The 24,752-nt window shown below is 35.2% G+C and overlaps 2 protein-coding genes across 4 annotated transcripts in view; one reads left to right on the top strand and one right to left on the bottom strand.

Annotated features, from left to right (window-relative positions):
• Positions 1–24,752, bottom strand: part of LOC106802359 (uncharacterized) — a 662,512-nt gene that overhangs the window by 299,658 nt on the left and 338,102 nt on the right. The gene's annotated exons all lie outside the window — the stretch shown is intronic.
• On the top strand, positions 11,883–24,318 carry FLRT3 (fibronectin leucine rich transmembrane protein 3). Of its 3 annotated transcripts, none has more exons than XM_004433740.2 (3): positions 11,883–12,098; positions 20,252–20,453; positions 22,023–24,318. In XM_004433740.2, exon 3 carries the CDS (start codon positions 22,066–22,068, stop codon positions 24,013–24,015), a length of 1,950 nt encoding a protein of 649 aa, XP_004433797.1. In that variant the 5' UTR covers positions 11,883–12,098; positions 20,252–20,453; positions 22,023–22,065; the 3' UTR covers positions 24,016–24,318. The 3 variants fall into 3 exon arrangements, with proteins under 3 accessions (XP_004433797.1, XP_004433798.1, XP_087301761.1); XM_004433741.3 differs by having other exon boundaries at positions 20,252–21,006; XM_087445635.1 differs by lacking the exon at positions 20,252–20,453.

The following is a 24,752-nucleotide window of genomic DNA, read 5'->3' as shown; positions in this document are numbered from 1 at the left end:
TTTTACAGACAAATAATTGTTATTCAGGACATATTTTAAAAACTGATACAAATCAATAAGAAAAATACAAATAACTCAGGATAATATAAGGTAAAGAACATAACTAAGGCATTTCACAGAAGAGAAAACCTAAAGGACCTATAAATGTCTGAAAAGGTATGTAACATACTAGGAGTAGAAAAACGTCAAGGAATATAACAGAGAGCACCATTTCATGCTCATTAGTTTGGCAAAAACAAACAAAAGCCATGACAATTAAGGACTCACATACTACTGATGGGAATGTAGCAAGCAGACATACAGCAGACACTGCCAATTGCCTACTTGCCATCTACCTTCCCTCTTCTTCCTTCCTAAAAGCATATTTTGTTCAGGTATCTCCTTCCCCCGAAAACATTCTTCAAGAGAAATTGGCCTTGTCCCCCAGCCCACCATCATGGTCTTGTCTAACCTTGTAAGTAATCAATTTAGGCACTGACATGCGATTCAATTTTAGTCAATAAGATATGACAGAAAGCTCGATGGGGGAAGTTTTTGGGAAAAGTTTCCCTGCCTTTCAAAAGAAACACAGCAATACAATCATTCTGGTCATTGAATCAATGAATTAACCAAACCTAGAGCAACCCTACTTCTGGATTTCTTGTTGTGTGAGGTAATAAATTTCTTTATTTAAGCCACTTTGGACTCCATTGTCTGTTATTTGCAGCTGAAAGCAGCCTAACAAAGCAAAGAGAAGAATTTTGCAATATCTAGTATAGTAACCTATACCTATAGTCATCCCTTAAGACCCAGAAATTCCATTTCTAGGTATATAAGCCAGAGAAACTCAGCCATGTGGAGTAGGAAATATGTAAAAGAATGATCCTTGTGGTCTTCTTTATACAGGGGACAACTAAACGCAATTTTGCAGTTAATTAATGAATAATTATCATTAAAATAAATAATAATTGCTATTATTATAACAGATGGGTAATTATTAGTACCAATGTATTTGTAATCCTTTTCTCTGTCCTTCCTGGAATGAGGATGCCACTAGCTTGAATTATGAGATCAAGGACACCCACTGTAAAGCAACAAACTGGAAGAAGCCCACGTCACTGACTGTGTGGAGGGCCACGCCCATCCTGAACTATCTGGACCTAGCTGGACTTTTACACAAGTGAGAAAGCAACTTCTATATTGTTTAAGTCACTCTGACTTAAAGTTTTTGATGGCTCACGGCTGACTCTAATTTTAATTAAACGAATACAAAAACATAGACTGAAGAAAATATACCACCAAATTCATGACAGTGGATGCCTCTGGGAAAGGAAAGAGGTAAATGGATGAGAGAGGAAGCTAAGGATATTTCAACTTTGTTATATTCTTATATTCTATTTTTAATTAAGAGTTTAAAGCAATAATAAATTCAATAAATGTTAATCTTTGTTAATTCTAAGTGGTGCATACTGTATTGCTTTGTTATTCTCTGTACTTTCCTTTGTTCAACTTCTGAAAGAAATAGATGACACAGACAAGTTTACCAAAAAAGAAAAAAAAAAAAAGAAGGAAGAAAGGAAGGAAAACAAAATGCCCTCTCCCCAAAAAAGAAAGAAACTGTGCTCCTTCTATGTATACAAATTAAAACAATATCAAGATCCAATTTATATCCTATTAAATTGAATATTAACACCACCCAATGTTGTTGAGAATGCAGAGACTGGGAGAATATATCCTTTCTGGAGGGCAATCTTGTAATTACAGCAAATTCATTAAAGGAGTGGCAGATCTATGAACTGTCAATTTTACCTCAAGTAAGCTGTCTTAATAAACTTGATTGAGCACAAAGATTTAGTTAGAAGCATTTTCATCATAATTTTGCTTATAATCTTGAAAAGTTGAAAAGCACATAAATGCCCAGCAAGACAGGTTGGTTACATTGATCACTATCTGTGCAAACAATGGCATATGATGCTCCCATTATAACCGATGATATCCAGGTATATTTATTATCAAATAAATATCAAATTGGAGACGTGCTCACAATTTTCTTAAGTGAAAAAAAGTTATAAATAAATAAATTATAAAACAGTAAATAATTTTTTATTTAAATACAGTATTTTCCAAATTTTTAATAAAAATATTACTTGTTTGTATATAGATATAAGTTGTAAAAGTCCAAAAGGCTTTATACTATCCAGTATTGACATTGGATACTGTAAATTCACATTATTTTTATTTTCCTCTTATTATAATCATTATTTTCTAACTTTCTACAACAAACAACTAAACAGTGTCGCTTAATGGCTATAGGTAAACTATAAAGTGAATTGTAACAATTGATTGCAACAAGTCTGATAGAAAAAGTAGTAGTGGTCAATTCATTTCTTATAATAAAAAAATGTGTAAATGGTTCCTAATAGCATAGTCTTCTGAGTCATTCTGTCTCCTCTCTTAAACAATGTTCATTTATTTTTAAAAAGGTTTATTACCACTCATATTAGAGATTGAGGGAAAAAAATATATTTGCGCATAGTCCATCAAAATCAATCCTTGACACTAACAGGACTGTTGGTGGTTTTCCCTAATTGATGAGTGAAGAAATTTGTTTGTTTACTAATGAAAGATATTGTTCATAAAGGACAAGTCAAAGGAAGGAATAAGGTTCAGAAGAGCCAAGTGTAAATAGAAATGAATATTAGAATTCTGGAACATTATATGGTAGATGACATATCCTGAACTGGTATAACTTTCTCCTTAATATTTTCTTTCATATACTTTCTGATACAAATTACAATGAACCCTGAATGCCACAGCATTTTTATTCCATATTCTAAGACCTGTACATTTGCTCTGGTTTCATATTTTGCATGACTCTGTTGTCTGCACTGACATTACAGTGTTAGACTACATGTTAATCTGGATACAAACCAGAAGCCTCTGCAAGTTGCCCCATATTCCTAAAGGACATGTGGGTGATTTGACTGACATGTGGCTTCATGTACACATCCCCCTTTAATGGTCATGGCTTTGTTAGGCCATTCTAGCTCTCTTGGAAAGTGTCAGCTTTCACTCTCCTAAAGCAGATAGTTTCCTTGCCATTTAAAGAAGAGCCTTCCTCAGTCAGAGATTACATTCCTGGATGCAGAACAAATAAAGACTTGGGAATCCCATGGACTCTCCTATAAACTTACAACTGGCAGCTTTTGGAAAGCCTCAACTCTCTTCCCCGAAGGGCCTAAGAAAGGAATGAGCAGTCTGGTCATGTTCCTTAATACCCCAAATTAGTAACATATCTCCATATTTGAATATCTTTTCCCCTCGTGTGCAATCAGATTTTACTATTTTAGTCTACACTTAGCTTTCCACCACTCTTTTCATACTATCACCATTTTTAGAATACTAGTCTCACTACACTGATACTATTATTTTGCTCACATCTATGAACTTCTCTCTTCTTCTTCATTGGCCTGTATAACTCAGCAGTCTCCTCTATCCTTCTTCAAAATTCACTACAAAGAGGGGTAAGGGGAACATGCATTGTAAATGTTGTTGGACAATTTCCTGTCTTCCATGCTTGCACTTACCATCACAGTAACTGGTAAAGAGTTTGAAATCTACCTACTATGGCTCTCTTCCCCTCAAATTAACACATCATTATTATCTCAACAGCTCTGATTCTCTCCTTAATATCTCTTCAAAAATTTTTCCTCTTTAGCTGCTATCAGTTTCATTTCAAATATAGTTTTATAAGAATGCATTGGTTAAATTGCTTCTGACCTTCTCATACACAGACTAAGAACAGGTTTCTATGTCTTTTCTTTAGAATTGCTCAAGAGTCTATATCTAGCTGTTATGAGGTGGTATTGGCCCACATATAATCCATATGGATAAGGCAACTTTAAAAGGTTGCTTATAAAGTCTTTGAAGAACAGAGAATAAGTCAAAGTGACCAGACTTATGGCACATACCTTGCCATCCAGTAAATATTTGTTGGGAAGCTGTGGGAAGACAGAGGGGAAAATAGGCATCAAACTTAAAGGGCCTTCTTAGAATGTCTGTTCTACTTCTCTTTTTTGACCGCTTTTGTTCTGAGTGTCTACTGAACACTTTGAAAGCAAGAGCTTACTTAGACAATCTCACCACCCATTCCTCCTAACCAGTTAATTCAGAGACTTAGTTGGAAGTAAAACCAACCTAAACAAAACAAAGAGGATGCTAGTGAATTGAATAAAGTGCATTAAAAAATAGTAACCCTTCTAAGCCTGGATAGCATCGTTTTCTCTTAGAACTACAGAAACCACCTTAATACCATCTTCAGAGTGCCCAGAACAAGTTCTTGGACTGGCACCCGCTATAAAATTACTAGATATCAGCTATATTAACGGAGATGGTAATATTGTTTTGTTTAGTCAAGAAGATAGGATACAAATATGAGATACAAATTCCTTATAATTACTTAACATTTACAATAATTTATTTCTACATTTATAATATTTCTACTGCCTATCAGAAAGCTACTTCTACTTTCTATGAGAAAGCTATTTCTACTTCTGTTAGAAAACTTACTGGAAGCACCTAAGATGCAACATAATTTTCTCTAACTTCTTCTAAATATAAGATAGAAAGATTTGCTTGCAAGGAACAAATAATAACGATAATGACAACAACAATAATAATGATAATAGTGACAACTTAATTATAGTGTATAAAATATGGGTAAAACTGTTAACTTTTACTGAACTTAAAGTGCTAGATAAGGTAAAACTCAAGGAAATGTTTCAAAAAGACGTAAATCCTACTTTGAAAAAAGTTTAGTTATTTAAAAACCGTGAACCTTTTGGTTCAGGACTTTTGGTATCAAACCTGTCATATTTTACTTGTCCTTCCCTCTTCTTTAGTCAGCCAACAAGCTTTGCTCTTTGTCAATAAGATATGATCTGATAAGCTTATTCCTGACTCACCCTGGGGAAGAAGGGGAGGACAGAATTACACGTGGGCACTTCAGAATGACAAGTCTGTTCCCCGGGGTCACTGAAGAAAACAATGAGGGGCTGCATGAGAAGTGACTCAAATAGTTCCGCACTGCTTCTATGTAAACATGAGAATTAAACAACTACCAAAAACCTTCTCAGCTTTCTCCCACATAAAAATTATTAACTTTAAAAAGTAACACTTTTTCATTACTTTTTGATTCTATCCTCATTTTTTAAAAACAACTGGTTAAGAATAAAAGCTCATTAAAGTATAAATAAATTTTGGCAACATTTGTGCACTTTTAATGAAACTTGTCAAGTCTAGATCTTAATTTTTAAACACATATACGAAACCTAATAAAGCATTTGTGAATTTGTAGCAGTAATACATTTTAAATGTCAAACAAAAGGAATAAAAACTTACTAATAAAAGAATTATAAAATGTTTTTAAATTCCCTAAATTTAAGATTAATTACGTAGAGTATAAGGAAATGAGGCAGAGGGGACATAGACATAATCTAGTTTATACATAACACATTTGTTCAGAAAATTTAAATAGATTTATATTTTAAAGAAAATTTCCTAATGATAAACGTGACAATTTTTAACTTATTTTTATTTGGAATAGATGATATTGTAAAACATTCACTTAGTCTAAATCTAATCAATTGATAATACTTTATCCCTTAAAAAACCTTGCAAATAATCAATTCATACCATTTCCTAAAGGAAAAGAAATACTAATTGTAGTAAATCTGCTTCTCCTGGACAGTGCCAATGAGAGGCAGTTTCCATAGTTATTTATAAACAGATATAATATAAAACAGTCGTCAATTCTACTTTAAACATGTTTCTTTCAATATTAGACATGTTTATGTACCTAAGTAATCTGGACTGCAGGGAAATAGCAATCCCTAAAAGAGAGAATCTCAAACACAAGGAGAACTACAGAGCTGGTTTCCAGAAATATGAAAAATCTGACAACAATTTCAGGAAATCTTTCTCTCAGAAAGTCCATGTGTGTACCTAAAATTAGCACCAATACTCCAGAAATAGTGAAACAATAAGATGGTTTGCATGTGATGACAGCTTTAGTTGAGATTAACAGCAGTAGCTTGCTATATAGAGAATCACACGGCTTCAGAGCAATTCACTTGTGTAACACCTAGTAAATATACATCTCAATAATCAGACATATATTGATCTGCTCTTATTAACTGTTAGCCATTCCTCCAAAGCTATGTTTTAGACTAATTATTGCTAAGGATAAGGAATTTGTCCTTCCATTCGTAATTAAGTCTCAGAACCAGCTTTAGATACTGTTATCTCAAGGTCTGAGCATCCGGGACAATAAGCAGAAGCATTTCTCAAATTGTTTCATTCTCAAAGATAAATTGTTAAAACACACAGCTCAGTTTAACATTAGTGGACTGTACCTTTTGAACTGACACTGGCCCCACTCATCCCTATGAAAATAAAAAAGCAACTATCCACAGGTTTTAGCTGTGTCTTGGTAAGTGCTTTCTCAGATTTAGTAATAAACTCTTACATGTACCAACTTTATTTGAAGTCCATAATAGCAAAATGAGGTGGGTCTCATATCCCATTCTTCATAAATGAGAGAACAGAGGGTCAAAGAACTGAAGTTCTTTACCCAGGGCCACACACAAAGTATTAGAGGGAGAATTCACTCACTTTGCTTGCTCCAAGTCTCTGCTTTTTCCAAGGTCCATTTTAAAAGATACTTTTAAAAGACACTTTTAAAAGAAAAGATACTTTTCTGAACATTAAAACAAAGAGAGAAAGGTGACATGGCATTGGGGAGTTGGAAGGAATCAAGGACACGGCCTACATCGGCCAGAGTTGTACAGTGCACCATCTGCATGGCCGGCCGTATGTAAAAGCCCTGAAGAGGGAAGAAAGTAGGAAACAGCAGGCTTTCAGTTTTGCACTAACCAGATTCCTTCCACCATCACTTTTGGCTGGGTACTAACCTGTTCTGAACCACAATTCCTCCTTTCTTTCCTGGGAGGCCAAAGGGATGCTTTTTTCTCAGTTTTTTTTTTTTAATCAACTTTCTCCCACAGTCTGAAGTGTAACAGTCTAATCTGGGTGTTGAAGAGAAGAAGGGTATAACAGAGGGTGGGCAGACAGGCAGGTAGGCAGGGAAATAACCACTCTGATTTTGCTTTGATTTCTGTTTCAAGTCCTGTAATGACAGATCTCACTCCAGGGCAGCATGTTTTGGAAATATACTTAAAAGGGATATGTGATTGTTTTTAGGTACATTTTAAGTGTTGACTAATAAAAGGCAAATACCAAAAGAACAGTTTAATATAGGATTTTAAAAACCTTTTAGTATTCTAAGGCATCTGTGACCTGCTAAAATCTAATTATTTCTCCAATACCCTTCGGAATTGTTCAGAAAGATGTGGTATGGTTTCTAACTGGTGCATTAAGCATCTGGCCCGACTTCACAGAATTACAGATAGCTGAATATGCACTCTCTATATATTTTATTAACATCTCATAGGGCTCATGTTAAGATGTAGTACTGATGTGCCCTGACATGCATCACTACCTGTTGACAGAAAAAACTGGGCTAGACTTGAGAGGGTCTACAAACAGAAAATCTTTTAAAGATGTTTTGGCAATTTAAACAGAAACTCTGGCTTAAAAAAAAAAAAAAAGAAAGAAAGAAAGAAAAGAAAAAGAGCAGCTTCAAGTTTATAAATTTATAAAACATGCCCAAGTTTCAGCATGCCAAATCTTCTGAAAACGAGCTAATATCCAGCATCCGTTCCTTCCTTCTCAAACTAACAGTGCCCAATTTCCTTTGGGTCATACCCTCTCCTCCATTCTCAGCCATATGTTTGAGTGGGATTGACCCCACAGAAGGTTTAAGCTCACCAACGTATTTCCCTATCCACCAGTAATAGATTGAGGAACGAGCATGTGATCAAGTTTAAACAAATGAGAGAAAGTGAATCACAGGGCTCCATGCAGGAGCTTCTGGAGGTGACCTCTCTTCCCTTGAACACTGCAATATCAGAATCTGATACGTGGAACAGTTACTGCCTGAGGAGAAAGCCTGGAGCTGCCAAGGGTCCATTGTATATAGCCTGAGGAGGCTGCCAACACTAAAAAAAAAAAGGCAGAACACTAAGAGCCAGAAAGAAACTATATTCTTGTTGACATATTTTAAGCCACTGAATTAAGCTTTACTTGAAGCCAGACCATACATTTGAACTTCTCAGTTACACAAACCAATACATTCCAATTGTTGATTAGACAGTAAGGCTTGGACTTTCCAATCACTTGCAACCAAAAAAATTCTCAACAGCCCAAGGAATTTAATATACCAAAAGCCTGACCTGATTTTTGTTTGTTTGTTTTTCACACAACTTTGAAGACTTTATTCTCATGAAGAATAGTGAGGGAAAGGAATATCATCAAGAATGTTTCTAGTACAGCTTACATGTTTTAAAAGAACTTTAATACATTCTAAGACTAAATCACAAATATCATAGTTGGAGGTAGTTTAGGGATCATCAAGTTCTACCAGCTTCTTTTACAGGGATGTTCAATGAATTTGTGGACAATGAATGAGTGAATGAGGTAGCTTAAGTCTAGACAAGTTGGAAGACCTGGATTAAATTGTTCCATGGAATAATTATGTATTGTAGTCACTTTCAGCTGGGAATTGTTCATACTAAAAGAGGTTTGGTTTTCTGTTGTTGTTGTTTTCCCTTGGATGTGCAAGTAAATGGCAGAGCCTGAGAAACCTGATTCCAAATCCAATCTCTCCTATTCTCCACGAAGGAGCATCTCATATCCTTTCACAAAAACAGAAAAACACAAAGTCCTTTGATATGACCAGTTTAGACAGTCCTAGAGTTTTAAAACTTGGATATGCTACTGGAGTTCATTTTCAAGCCAGTTGTTTCACAATCTGAAATGCACCCTCATATATAGTGTTAGATTCACAATCTAGGCCACAAAACAAGACAAAATGCAAAATAACAACAAACACCTTTTCAACCCAAAATGTCTACTAGAACTCAACTAAGTGTTAAATCCTGGGAACGTGAGGCTGTGAAATGCTTGAGGACAACATAAAAAAAAAATCAACAAGAAAATCTCCTATTTGCTCACCTCCTACCGCATTTCCTGGCTACAGAACTACTTCTAAGGGAAATTTTGAAGAGTGTGAAAAAAGCTGTCACTGGCCTTCTACCTTCCTTCGTCCACTCTTCCACCACTTCTTAATGTCCCTTTTTTCCAGGTGGTCAGATACTCTCATCTTAATGAGCCACCATTTATTGGATACTTACTATAAATCAAGCACTGAGCTAATAAACTCAGAGGGATTAAGTAATTTCTTTACAGCCAAGATGGACCCCAGGTATGCTCTACTCTGAAGCCCATGCTCTTAAACATTAGAGTACACTGGTTCCTCTACTCTGAGCTGAGTCTTCTTTGCTGTAAGAATCCAGCCTTTCCCTTCCTATTACAGCCTAATGGGCTTCACATTGAAAATCGCCTGTCTTCCTTCCCCTTCAACCAGGACAGCCATCCCCTTCCTGCAGCTAATCTCTCTTAGGTAACAAAGGAGGAAAGCAATCTGAAGTAACTCAGGGTAACTCCGTCTTTCCAGAGGCAGTACATATTATTTCAAAAAGGGTACATATTATTAGAAGGTCACCTCCAACTGGCAGAATTTCAGGCAGCTGATAAGTGCAGGAAGTAAAAAAAATGGAAGCAGCAAAAGAGTATATATTTTTGGACAGGGGAGGATGATAGGGGCTGTATTAAAAGTTTGTCTCTAAAATCAGTGCTTGTAGTACAGATTACATTTTTCACAGTCTCTTGTTTTCTACATTTTAATCCACATCAAAAAAATACATAAATAAAAGCAACAGTACATAATTGGCATGCAATAAATTCCTGCTGCCTTTATTTGCCATGTGATGAAACCAAAGCCCAGAGCAAATAATATGAAGTCATATAACAAATGGTAGCCTAGGGAATGGAAAACTCAGAATTCCTAATTCCCAGGCCAGTACACTTTCGTTTAGGTACCTGTAACCAAAATTGTCCGTTTAACTTTCTTGTCTGTTTAAGGCCTACCTGAATGGAGACAAAACTGATTAAACATGGATATAAACCCACAGGAATCTGGCCAGGCAAAAATTCCTTTTTAAATATAACTAACCCCCATCTGAAAATAGCTTCTAGAAAGAATTATTTCATAAAATAATTTAATCCATGTGTTGTGCAGTAACAGAAAAAAATCCACCCTTTACTGAGAAATTATCTGTTATTCCCACCTCCTTTTCCTCCAAAAATTCAGCAGCTGCATCTCAATTTAAATTGTGCTACCCAACATTTCTAAGAAATTGGCTTTTTTTGTGTGTGTGTGAGGAAGATCAGCCCTGAGCTAACATCCATGCCAATCCTCTTTTTGCTGAGGAAGACTGGCCCTGAGCTAACATCTATTGGAAATTGGCTTTTCAATAGACATTAGAATTCTAAAACTCCTGGATTTAATGGGTGTGCCCTCAGAGGCCAGCAAAAGGGCAATCATAGAAGAACAGGGGTCAATATACCTCTTATCAAGGGTTCACCTTCTACTTTGATATCACCCATTCTTGGAGGGGAACTCAGAAGGTCAAACTGCTATCAAAGAAGCATATAAATAGATAAAGTAAATGAAGCTAATGAAGAGACCATAATCAAATACTCCTGGGAAAAACAATTAGCTGGCCTCCTTTAGAAACAAACATTCACAGAAACTTTAAAAAAGCACAAAGGAGAATGTTGTGAACCTCTAAGAATAAAGCAAATAATGATATCAGTTCAAGGAAATTGCCCTTCAGGTAAATATAAAAGTAAAATTCTTCTCAGCAACATTAAAAAGTGAAACACACTTAGTGGAAAACTTATGTGCCCAAAGCAATTGCTGACCAAATAGCAGAAACCATCTATGAAAATCATAATTGAAAATAAAAGTGTATAATTCTGTTAATTTATAATGTCTATGTCTTACAATTGTCCAGTGTTTATTCATGTACCTAAATTAAAATAAAATAATTTTAACACAAGCAAAACCACCCCTGAAAGGTTCTTTTTCTTCTTAAGACGTTTATATCTTAACCCATGTTCAGAGCAGCAAAAACATATCAGAAAGGAAAATATTCTCTTTAATTTTTCTAAAACTTTTTATTTTAGGGAGAGTCTCCTAAATATGAAAAACCTAATATATACTAGATTCTAAAGAGGATGGACAAATAGTGGAAGTATATGGAAAATCTTTTCATTTCCTAAAACATATATAGAACAATAATTTACTCAGTACCTCCAGGAAAAAGGACTGATTACTTCAATTTTTTTACCTTTTGGCATTCCTAGTCCCCTTCCCTTAAATAAATCAGTTATTTATTTGAACTTGCTTTCTATTCATTTGTTAGATAAATATTCACAGTTGGGGTTACTAGCCTTCATAATTATAACATTACTGTAACTAGTCAATAATGAAAACATGATTTTGGTTAACTTCTTTTTAACACAGATGCCTTAAAAATGAAAAGAACCTGTGTTTTTCTATTGTAGTCTTATAAATATCCTTCTAACATGCTTGTATTTTTTAAAAGCTTTCCACCACTACCTTGTTGTAGTAAACTTTAGAAAATGTTGCGATTCCAAAGGGCTGCCTACAAACCAAATGGCATCCGAGCTTTGGCAGGCCGATAGCCTCATTTTGGCTTCTCTCACTCCCTCTAGCGTTTGCAGAGCTCATGTCTCTGATTATCAAGTTACCTCACTGAACAAGAGCCTGGCTAAGTCCTGCCCACCTATGACATCACCCCCTTCTTCAACCACTGCGAGGTAAAGCTTTAACTTCAGACTTGGAGGTGGGCTGTGTGCAGTAAACTGGAATGCTCTCCCTCACTCACTCCTCAGTGTAGGAGTGATCCGAAGCAGGGGACAAGCCCAGCCTGCCGCTGCCGTGGCTTTGTGTGGACTGCAGGACTGGACGCGGAGGTTGGGAGAGGGGGGAGGGTTATTACTCCAGTTCACAGTCAGTGGAATTACAGCTATAGCGGGAGTATATATAGGATTGCATTTTCTCCATCATCCTGGTAAGTGTTTTCCATGTTTTTCCTTATGATTGTCCCAGAAAGTTTGCTTGGTTTTACTCTCTAGAAAATTACTTGGTACCGTGAGGCATTCAAATACGAATGTTTGCTCTGTCACCAGTACCAGCAATATATGTGCGTGCAAGCCAGCAAGGAAATATTTGACAATATAGACAAATGCAGTAAGTTTCTTAAAAATCTTCTGTTTGCAAAAAATAATAAATGACTATTTTCTGTCTCGTGTAGTTGCTATTTGAAAAGAGCCTTATGGAAAACATTAACTTGGAAAGTTAAATGTTAAATATTGAAGAATACAAGGCAGATTTTTCACAGATAGGAAAGCAAAAGGTCTTGCTAACTTGGTATGTAGTGTATGTGTGGTATGATCACCAATTGCTGTTTTTACAACTGAAAGAAAATCAATAATCCCTCAGCCTATGAGTACGCAGTACATGAAAAGCATACGTCTTGCTCACAGCTAGCCAAGCTACTCCTGGAGACTTATGTGCCTCTGTAAGGATTAACAGCTACACCTAGATTTTAAAGCTTGCACTGCTATCCTGCCAGAGCTGCTTCAATCATTTCAGGCTTGCAAATCTCAACTAGTGTATTCAACTCAGAGGAGGGGGAGACTCTCTTCTAAACCATATTCCCTCTCTAGCAGAACGCAAATCCATTGCTTGGGCAAATGTCGTATGTGACTAGCATAGTAATTGGCAAAGTCTACTCAGAAAAACTAACAAAGCTCAGCCTGGAAGCTATGCCTGACGTATGCAGCGAGTTTGGGGTGGCAGAGCAGAAAGAAAATGAGCAGAGCCCTCATCAAGTGGGATATGCAGAGTATCTATTCATTTGCAACTTATAATAGGAAAATCTTATATTGGAAGAAATGCTTTTATACAAGAAAGCTTTCAAAAAGTAGTTAAATGTATCATCTCAAAATTTTTTTTCAGTGAATTAGGTCTGAAACAAAATGGTTGCATAGAGGTAAAAGTGCAACAGGCCTATATTTTCTCAACATATAGGGGGTTGATTTTTATTTATTTATTTATTTATTTAGAATTAGAAAAAAAGACGTGATATTTGCCAGTTATGAACCAAATTCTCTAATGGTTTTAACAATTAGCTATTTAAAATTTTTTTAATAAATCTATCTGCTTTAAAATGCACATATATGTTATTTAATTAGCAAGAAACAACATGAATAAAGCCACTAGAAAAATGCTTCAGCTGTGGCAATGCCTTTCATTTATCCCTAATTGCATAAGAATATCCTGACCAGCATAAACATAAAGAATGAATTTGTTCTCAGGCAGGATCACTTATGCTGCCCCAAAGTGACAGATGACTGATACTCATCTCTTTTGAAATGTAAAGAAAGAAATTAATCCTTTAAAAGTACCACAAAATATTAATATTACCACTACTACCAATATTAATAATAATACGCCGTTTTAATCTATAAGAAGATTAAATCAGATATGTTACTTAGTTTGCAAATTTATGTGTGTGTACACAACATACACAAACACATACATATATTTATCAGCCTGAAATAAAAAACAGCGTTCCAAAAACGTGATTGCATGTATTTAACTAGGAAAATCACATTTAATTTTTTTTTTAAATAGAGCACTGCCAAAACACATCAAGTCCAAAGATTAGCAAAGATATTAGTGAATGAATAAACATAACGAATTCATTAATATTGTGTTCCTGTATTACTAACCATCAGTTATTAATTGGGCTTTTCATTTCTCCGCATCCCCCCTCTTTTAAATCAAATATGGTTAGGTTCAAAATGCCCAATTAAACACTTCCTAAACATTAATGTTTGTGAAATACACAATTGAGCAGCAAATAAAGTTTTTACAAAAAGAAGAAAAACAGTAAGAAAATTAGTCATAACTGAATGTGGCAGCAAAATAGAAGGTATGTTTCTTTTGATTTCAAGTGTTAATTAAGGAACCTCCAATTCTATCAAAACTTTTTCAGAGCTAAATGAAGCGATGTGAAATAAATTTGGTTGAAATCTTGTGGCTGTCAGACTTGTTAGCAAGCTATTAATTATCTTTACCCCAGTTTCTTTTCTAGACTATATTGCCCAATCAAATAGAAACTCCAATTATGTTCAGCATCTCCTGCCTAGGGCCACAAGACCCTAATGAATACTCAGTGTCTCCCGATGAAAAATACAATTATCAGCTTTAAACATGCAAGTGCACTGCAGAGAGATTTCTCTGTGTTTCTCTTGGCCACACACCCTAAGGCTTCCTCATCTTTCTGGATTATTTTGAACAATTTTAAACCCTACAAAAATCAGTAGCCGAGAACCTACCTTGTATTACAATTATACGAATGTTTCTTTTTTCTGCTTTTTATTTTTGTTATGCCATTTTCATATCAATATTAAATTAAATCTGGTCATTTAAAAAAAATTTGGTTTAAACTACCATTTCATTGGATCTTAACTTTTACCCTCTTTTTTAAGGTGGGTGGGCTACATAACAAAGAATGTGATTAATGGGAAGATCCAGAGCTAACTTAAAAGTTCTGAATAAAGCCCCCTAAATAATCTTCTATTCAACCAGTTTATTTTAATAGCATTATAAATAATTGTTAAAAGTCAAATGAAGACTACGATAAATGAAGTCAATGAGGGAAATAAACTTCAGTAAATTTTTCAAAGGCTGTAATTTCTTCCCTCATTTTCCCCTCATTCTCCCTTCCCTCCCACCCCCCACCTTTTGCCCCAGAGGCCTTCACTGTTCTTCTCAACGGGAGGCTTTGTTGTAATTAAACCAGAGAAAAACTGGCCAGCAGCAGCCAACATCTGACTTGCGGCTTCTGAAAGCAGTGTTCTGGTAGAGTGTACCACCCCCCAGTGGGCAAAAACTCTACAGTAAATCTCTCAGCAATATTAATTCTCAAAGCTGTATTTTTCTCTTCAGAGCATAAAAAGGTCTGTTTCTCAACTCCTTCTAACATTCCACTATTTCAAAAACTTATCATAAGTCAACAAACCAATTTCCAACAAAGAGATGGTTTATAAATGTCTTCTGGAAAAAGCCTTCATCTTAAGAGCCAAAATAGTAGTATACATTACAGAAAGCATTTTCCAGTTTCAGGATGCAGATCGACATCACTAAATTTGGTAAAACATCACACTAAAAAGAGTTTTGAAAGCCATGTTTACATCACATAGAAGAGCAGGTTTCAGGACTTGATTTTCCTATTGACATGAACTCCAGAGAAAACAGATTTTAAGTAAAAACGAATGAAATAAAATTTAAGCAGCAGCTAAACTTGCATTTGCTTTGCATATGCATAATCTCTTTCTTAGCACCAAAATCAAGTGTCAGGAATGTATAAAAAGCTCTCTCCAGGTACAGTATTAGTCTGCTTAAATGAGAGGAGGGAGAACTGCTCTCACTTGATGAGACAATGACAGCTTTTGTTCTTTATTCTTTCACTTTACATGTGCACAAGTTACCCTGGCAACTTTGAAAAGAAAACCCACAGACCACATTTGGTTAAACACCATTTTCAAAGTGTGCCACTGGACTGTGGATTGATCAGTTTACGTGTTGTTGATTTTCTTCTACTTCATTTGGTTTATATCAATAGTATCCTACTCTAAAATGAAAAAACAAGGTGTTTTATGATTTTGGATGTTCTCACCAATCAGCACAGTGCTTGGCACATAGACCCAAATATCGGTTGTACTACTGCATGGAAGCTTAAATATTAGAAATATAAAGCTCATCAACCAAATTATACTCACAACACTGAAAAAGGAATTTCAAGTTTGCATTGGGAAAATGTTTGTGGTTTAACAAAAGTAAGCATAGTTTTAATTGCAATTGCTCAAAAGTCAACACAAACTTAAAGCATGTCTCCTGCCCCAAGCTCTCTACTGCTCACCTTTACTACCCTCTAAATTAGTATCTTATTCATTCATATAAGTCTTGGTTCTCTAATTCATTTACTCTGGCTTTAATATCATAAAAGGAAGCAGCATTCACTACAATGAAAGATAACATCCCAGTTTGCCTTTTTGTTTTAAGGATGCTCAATTTAACTTTACAAGCCAAAATAAATGAAGCAGAATTAGACTCATTTATCACAAGCCTATTGGGAAAACCAGCCAGTAACATAAAAGGAGAAAGTAAAAATTCTTTGCTTTGGAACTTTTATCCCCTATTTTGCATAAATGAAACAAAACCTTTTTCAGGCTAAAAAATAGTCTGGATAAAACCAAGTATGAAAAGGCACACTTGCTACTCTGCCTCTCAGCAAACCCTTCAGACTTCATGACTCTCAAGAGGAGAGTTAGAGGTCCTTCTGCTTGCCTGGCATTAAACAAAAGGATTGGAACTTTCCTGAAATCTGATGATCGTGGAAAATTTAACTACCAGACAGGCTGCTTAGAAAGCATTTTGCTGTCACTATCAACTAACCTGATGCACTCCAGTTTTTCAGTTTAACCATGTATGTAGTTTACTTGAAATACCATTTGTCATACAAAGACTTAGCATTCACAAGTTGATCATTTTGTTGTGCTTTCTAGCGGCAATTTAAGCCTTCATAAATAATGACTTTCCTAATACTCTAGATTATGATTGTATAAATTCCAGTTTACCTAGAAATATTCACAGATTTGAATAAATTTGATTAAGCATGTGTTTTTGTCAATCTCAAGGTTGTACTCAAAATAACAATGCTGTTAACTTGGATTAAAAGTTCTACATGTCATTCTACTTTAGATCTAATATTTTAAAAAGTTCTCAGCATTAAGAAATCATTATGTAAGGCAAATCATTAAAAAGAAACTAAAATCTCAAAACGTTATACTCGATTTAAGATTTCTTTTTAATGAGCAATGATTTCAAATCAAAATCAATTTCAATCAAGGGTAGCAGATAAAGGATTTAAGAACTTAGCACTATCAAAATATAAGGCAATCTTAATATTAAGTTGCCAAAGGTGAGAAATACCTTCTCACCTCAAACATTCCCACCTCCAAAATGTTTTAGGAGTAGAGATGGAATCATATAAACGTAGATTGCCATAAGTTCTCAATTTTATTTAAATGCCAGTTTTCTATTCAGATACAACTTCTTAAATTATATTAGTTTTCCTAAAATTACTCAAAATGATAGCATCCTTATCTATTTACATACTTCCTTAGTTGTATCATGGAAATAAATTGGAGGCTTTTCACAGACTTGATGATTACATTATAAATGCATTAAAAAAGACCTCCACAATTTTTATTTATAAAAAGAAACCGAATAGAAAGATCGCTATTAAAAATTTGATTTACCAGTGAGGTGATTATGTTTTTTCTTCTTTTTGTTACAGTTTTAAATGCTATATACTTAAGTAATGGTTCCATTAAAAAATAATTTTAAAACATTCCTTTAAGTAACCAGGGCATCATTCATGTTTTCTCCCAAGTTACCCCATTAATGATATTTTTCTAAAAGATCAATTCCTTTTTGTTCGGAAGTAATGGCCTCTTTCAAGCCTATGCAGACATAAAGGCTCTGAAGTTGATGTTGTGGAAACCTGGCCACAGTGTCCATGCCAGTGGGGGTCATTTTTCTTTTCATCATTCACATTTAACTACAATGACTCTATGTGCCTGAATATGTAGAGCCAGCTCAAAAAGAGGGAAGTCTAAGCATGGGGGCAGGATGGCTTATTTTAGATGGAGAGATCAGTAAAGCCTTTAATACGCAAAACAAAATAAAACTGTTTAGCACTATAGTGTAAAATATAAAAGGGAAGGAGAAGTTATAAAATATAAGATATAAAACACAATCAAACATGAATTGAGCTTAAGTAAAGGGAGTAGGGACTTGTGAGGGAATCTTCATTTCTGAAAGAGTATGCTGTCCAGAGAAACCTGCTTTATATTTTTGCCTTCTGTTTTAATGCAATTTGAAGAGAAGAGAATGACATTTTCCAAGAATTTAATGAGATTTAAGGCTTTCTGTTAATCCCACATTATTATCACTATTGTATTGACGGCAATGTGAGTTGGCATATCAAAAAGAGCAAGCAATTTCACAAATGTAAAACAGGAAAAAAAACAAATTAATCTGCCTTCTTTTCACACCAATTTAGAATTTTTTTCTTTCTCTGGCTTAAAATATGTGAACATCTGTACATATTCTTAGAGCTTGATTTGGTGAAATATTTATAGTTTAGATACAAGCTTTACCTCTGGTTATCATTATGATCATCACCTCGGACACAGGCTAAACCTGACTGGGGAAACAATCAACAATTTTTAAATCTCCATTCATCAGATTCATCTTCTCAATTTCACAGTATGTCCTGGAGTATGAGAAATGTCTGACTATTGGTAACATTTTAAGCAAGTTCTCACCTGTTATTTTTATAATGGTTTTTAATTAGTTTCTAATTAAATTTAACAAAAGTAATTGTTTGTAATGTTAGTAATTGTTTTCTAAGCTTAAATTAACCAAATTATTTTATATGTTGAATAATTTTCAAGCTTAGAAAACATTCACAGCAGATACTTCTAAGAGTAACTTTGTAATTATAATTTTAACAGCCTGGTTTTCCATTTTCACATACCAAGAAAACAACAATTTTCAAGGAAATACACTATACAAGTTCAACAATAATGAGAAAAGCCCTAAAGGCATCACAGTAATACCTCACCTTAAACAATAAATCATTTAAACTTTCTTCTATGGGCACTTTGCAATATCCACTACAGACTACTTTATCCATCTGCTAACTGCTATTTTTGTTTCAATTGCCTAAATAATAAATTAAATGTATCTGTAATTTTTTTTAAGTTTCCTTCTGTTAATGCAGTCTATCATAGTGTTGGTATCTGGTGGCAAACTAAAAGAAATTGAATTTTCAAAGAGAACCAGAAACACAAATTTTGGCCTTGTTAACTTGCACTTTCAGTAGTGTTTGTATTCTGGAACAGATGCTATCTTTGTTGGATGCTAGGTAATTACTAGGGAGAAGCAAATTACTTCTACTTTTAGTCCTTAATTTCAGGGTCAAATATTTCCATGATACCCTAATGTTCCCTCCATGTACAGAAAGCCCCTGAGTAGTCCTGCATAACAGACACTGATCCTACCCACCTCCCCTGTCCACTCAAAAAAATCTTCACGCATATTAGCTAATGGACAAAGCAGTCATCATTAAAGTCACTGGACTCTTTGGTCAAGCCTTAAGTCTTTTTTCAGAAATGAAAAAATACACTTATTGGAAATTGGCATGTTTATGTTTAAACCTAGAGAGAAATGCCTTGTCAGGTTGTGATAGGCTTTCCTAATGGTCATTACAAAGAGAGAGATTGAAATAGCGTCCTTTCAGTTCCAAATACAGATTTTTCAAGTTCAGTTTGCTAAAACAAAATTACAATTGTATTCTCCTAAAATCTAATTGTGACTTGAACTCCTATGCTATTTTTTTGGCCAAGAATACCGGAGTAACTAGAGTTTCAAGATCATCAACTAGTCCTCAGAAACACCTCTAAGGAGAAAGGTGATGGTGCTCACATTCTGCAACTGGGAAAACTGAGGCCTGTGGGAAGAATCAAACAGGGCACTGAGCAAATCAAAAGAAAAGCTTCTAAAGCCAACTCTTTTCAACTCTTTAAATTGTAGATTGTATGACTTTGTAAAACCATGTTCAAAAATGTCTAAGAAGTTACCATGGCGTTTCTATCAAAAAATCCTTGTTACATATGTGCTCACCTCTTTGACATGGACTTGTTTTTTTCTTTTTAAACATTTGATCATTTTATATCTAAAACTTAAAACTGAACTTTTAAAGAGTGGCCTGACTTGAATTCGAAAGCCCTGGAAGGGGCTTACTGCCTCTTGAATGAAGCTTTGCTTCTGTGTTTAATCCAAAGTGCATTAACAAATAATTAACAGTAGAAATTATCTGTTTGGTGACAATCTCAACTTCAGCTCCTACTTTATATAGGAAAATGGGAAGTAAAAAACAAAGAGGTCATCTTATCCCTTTTCACGAACTACTATGATGAAAGATGTGTTGCTTAAAGAAAGAATTGAAATTAAATCTATGAAATTTCTCTAGTATGCTCAAGTTCATTATTAATAGTTCATTAAAACCTTTTCCTTTCACAGGAGATGCTCAGATCCAGTATATTTTAAGGAAGAGAAATAGAAAGGAAATCTAGTATGCTTCCTTTTTTTTCTATGAAGAACATTTGAATTAAGTTTTCTTTACCTCTTAAAAAAGAATACCTGTTCTTGCATAACGTGACTGCACCACATATTTTGAGAAAGCAACAAGAAGCAAAAGCTGGAAATAGCTATTTCGCAGCAGGTAATCATACCTCAGGATGTAGCTACTGTACAAAGTTTATACTTGGATAACCCTGGATAGGAATAAAGGTGGGGGGTAACTGCCTGAAAAACCTATTACTATACAGGCCTTAGCATCATGAATGGCTTTCTTCATGAGGATCTGAAGTTACTATCTCTGACCACATTGCACAGAAGAGCCAATAAGAATTTCAAAGAGGGTAATTTCCACTAAGGGAATTAAGCTATACGAAAGGAACCTTCACACAAACTCTATCAGAAAGAAAAAAAAAAAAAAAAACATAGGAAGCCATGTGTTCTACATAGTAACGGGAAGCTGAATCCGGTCCCCACTTTAATGAGCTTGCCCACCATGCTGGACTGCAGCTGGAATGTTCACTGACAACAGCGTGCCTGATCTGGAGGTGTGTGCGGCATAGGATTACTTGAATAAACAGTGAAGAACATTTCCAAGGACTAAACAAGAGTTTATAAGTCCCAGCCCCTCACCAGGAAAATAATATATGCGCATTGGATTTTCACTCACGCAAAATTTACTCACATCGTTCAATAAGGTAGGAAAAATATTAAAGTCTTTTATTTTCATGCCTGAAATTATAAAGGCTATTTAATATCTAAAAGCACAGAAGAGATATTACACAATAAGTCAGTATAAATCTATAGTTCTCCAGCCATGGGGAAACTTTAATCATATTCTAGATTAGAACTTGAAAAAAGATAAATGCATTGTGAAAACAAGTTATGAGATAGAATATAATGAAAACGTGCATAAAGCTATTAAACCATGTAGTATGAAACATATAACAAAATGAAATAAAAGAAAGAACTAGTTTAACATGAAATGGAATTTTCCACTTAGATTAGCTGGATGTATTAGCTATGTAATTCTTTCCTTCCTAAAGTAGATGAAAAAGATTTCTTCTGATTTTCTTGCTAGAAACACCTATCTAACAATGTTTAATATTAATCATCAAAGAAAAAGAAACAATATCAATAATGAAAGCAAAGAATTGGCTTTACTAGGATTGAGGATCTCAAGAGGTGTGTAACTATTCCTGAATAGTAAAAGAATAGATTTTTTACTACACATTTTTATACTTGTACAGTCTACCTGATAAAAAGTAGACATTAAATTTTGCTTTTTAAGAACAGTAACTTTATTATCTTTAAATATAATAAATCATACTCCTATGTGTCAATTCATTATGAATATTAAGAAAATAGAAATTTGAGTAGCTTGGTCAGTGACTGGCTCCAAAACTAATATCAAGTAGTATGAAAATGCTTTAGGATATTCAATAGAACTTTAATTATATTTGACATTTCAAAACCAAATGGATTTGGGACATGATACTTCTTGATTTAATACCAGAAACATTTAAGGTAAAGAGATTATATGATTGTATTCATTGTTAGCTAGCAATAAACCCTAAGCATGCAAAAAAAATTAAAATATTAAAAGTGATTATAGATGTTTTAGTTTCCACATCTATTTTGAATACTATTTTAAGTATGCCGGCCTGATTGTTTTCTGTCTTTTTTTTTTTTTTTTTGACTCATTCCGTTTTAGGGCTCTGAAGCTACTTTGTGTTAAGACCTCAACACTGCTGACCATGATCAGCCCAGCCTGGAGCATCTTCCTCATTGGGACTAAAATTGGGCTGTTCCTTCAGGTGGCACCTTTATCAGTTATGGCTAAATCTTGTCCATCTGTATGCCGCTGTGATGCAGGTTTCATTTACTGTAATGATCGCTTTCTGACATCCATTCCAACAGGAATACCACAAGATGCTACAACTCTCTACCTTCAGAACAACCAAATAAATAATGCTGGGATTCCTTCAGATTTGAAAAACTTGCTGAAAGTAGAAAGAATATACCTATACCACAACAGTTTAGATGAATTTCCTACCAACCTCCCGAAGTATGTAAAAGAGTTACATTTGCAAGAAAATAACATAAGGACTATCACTTATGATTCTCTTTCAAAAATTCCCTATCTGGAAGAATTACATTTAGATGATAACTCGGTCTCTGCTGTTAGCATCGAAGAGGGGGCATTCCGAGACAGTAACTATCTCCGACTGCTTTTCCTATCCCGTAATCACCTTAGCACAATCCCCTGGGGTTTGCCCAGGACTATAGAAGAACTACGCTTGGATGATAATCGCATATCCACTATTTCATCACCATCTCTTCAAGGTCTCACTAGCCTAAAACGCCTCGTTTTGGATGGAAACCTTTTGAACAACCATGGCTTAGGTGACAAAGTTTTCTTCAACCTAGTCAACTTAACAGAACTGTCACTGGTGCGGAATTCCCTGACAGCTGCACCAGTAAACCTTCCAGGCACAAACCTAAGGAAGCTTTATCTTCAAGATAACCACATCAATCGGGTGCCTCCAAATGCTTTTTCTTATCTAAGGCAGCTGTATCGACTTGATATGTCCAATAATAACCTAAGTAATTTACCTCAGGGTATCTTTGATGATTTGGACAATATAACCCAACTGATTCTTCGCAACAATCCCTGGTATTGTGGGTGCAAGATGAAATGGGTACGTGACTGGTTACAATCACTACCTGTGAAGGTCAATGTGCGTGGGCTCATGTGCCAAGCCCCAGAAAAAGTTCGGGGGATGGCTATCAAGGACCTCAATGCAGAACTGTTTGATTGTAAGGACAGCGCAATTGTAAGCACCATTCAGATAACCACTGCAATACCCAACACAGTGTACCCTGCTCAAGGACAGTGGCCAGCTCCAGTGACCAAACAGCCAGACATTAAGAACCCCAAGCTCACTAAAGATCAGCGAACCACAGAGAGTCCAGCAAGAAAAACAATTATAATTACTGTGAAATCTGTCACCTCTGACACAATTCATATCTCCTGGAAACTTGTCCTACCTATGACTGCTTTAAGACTCAGCTGGCTCAAACTGGGCCATAGCCCAGCATTTGGATCTATAACAGAAACAATTGTAACAGGGGAACGCAGTGAATACCTGGTCACAGCCTTGGAGCCTGATTCGCCCTATCGAGTCTGCATGGTTCCCATGGAAACTAGTAATCTCTACCTATTTGATGAAACTCCTGTTTGTATTGAGACTGAAACTGCACCCCTTCGAATGTACAATCCTACAACCACCCTTAATCGAGAGCAAGAGAAAGAACCTTACAAAAACCCCAATTTACCGTTGGCTGCCATCATTGGTGGGGCTGTGGCCCTGGTGACCATCGCCCTTCTTGCTTTAGTTTGCTGGTATGTTCATAGGAATGGATCACTTTTCTCAAGGAACTGTGCATACAGCAAAGGGAGGAGAAGAAAGGATGACTATGCGGAAGCTGGCACCAAGAAGGATAATTCCATCCTGGAAATCAGGGAGACTTCTTTTCAGATGTTACCAATAAGTAATGAACCAATCTCAAAGGAGGAATTTGTAATACACACCATATTTCCTCCTAATGGAATGAATCTGTACAAAAACAATCACAGTGAAAGCAGTAGTAACCGAAGCTACAGAGACAGTGGTATTCCAGACTCAGATCACTCACATTCATGATGCTGGAGGACTCACAGCTGACTGTGTTTCGGTTTTTTAAACCTAAGGGAGGTGATGGTAGGAACCCTGTTCTACTGCAAAACACTGGAAAAAGAAACTGAAAAAAGCAATGTACTGTACATTTGCCATATAATTTATATTTAAGAACTTTTTATTAAAAGTTTCAAATTTCAGGTTACTGCTGCGATTGATGTAGTGGAGACGCCTGAACACAATTCTATATTTTAGTATTTTTTAGTAATTTGTACTGTATTTTCCTTGCAAATATTGAAGTTATAAACCATTTACTTTGTGTTCTACTGAGTAAGATGACTTGTTGACTGTGAAAGTGAATTTTCTTGCTGTGTTGAACAATCAGGACTGCGTTCACATGAGATCCTTGTAGTATAAGCACAGGCCATTTTTCACTTTGGTATTAATAAAATGTAAAAAAACCTGGCTGAATGAAAAAAATTAAATTTCAAAAAATAGTTAATGTTCTAATTAAATTTATATTATCCCAGTGGTATTCAATAAATCAAAATATGTGAAGTAATGGGCAATATCAAACTTGCTGCATATCTCCATTTTCGCTCTAGGCAAATTAGATATCCTTAAAGCAAGCATATCTTCTGAATTGAATACGTCAGCTGGCATAAACGGAGTGTGAAGTCTGTTGTTAAAGCCATTGTTAACAAAGCTTTTAGAATAAAGGACTTCACAAAAACAATAATGTAAGTGTGCTTCCAAGTTAGGGG

The sequence above is a fragment of the Ceratotherium simum genome, chromosome 21, assembly GCF_057802395.1.
Source record: "Ceratotherium simum simum isolate JZ-2026a chromosome 21, ASM5780239v1, whole genome shotgun sequence".
In the NCBI taxonomy this organism is placed as follows: Eukaryota; Metazoa; Chordata; class Mammalia; order Perissodactyla; family Rhinocerotidae; genus Ceratotherium; species Ceratotherium simum.
Note: the sequence above shows the minus strand (reverse complement) of the source record. Positions and strands in the feature narration are given on the sequence as shown.

Excerpts from the sequence above, each read along its gene's own strand:
- FLRT3 (XM_087445635.1), top strand. The coding sequence starts at position 22,066 with ATGATCAGCCCAGCCTGGAGCATCTTCCTCATTGGGACTAAAATTGGG.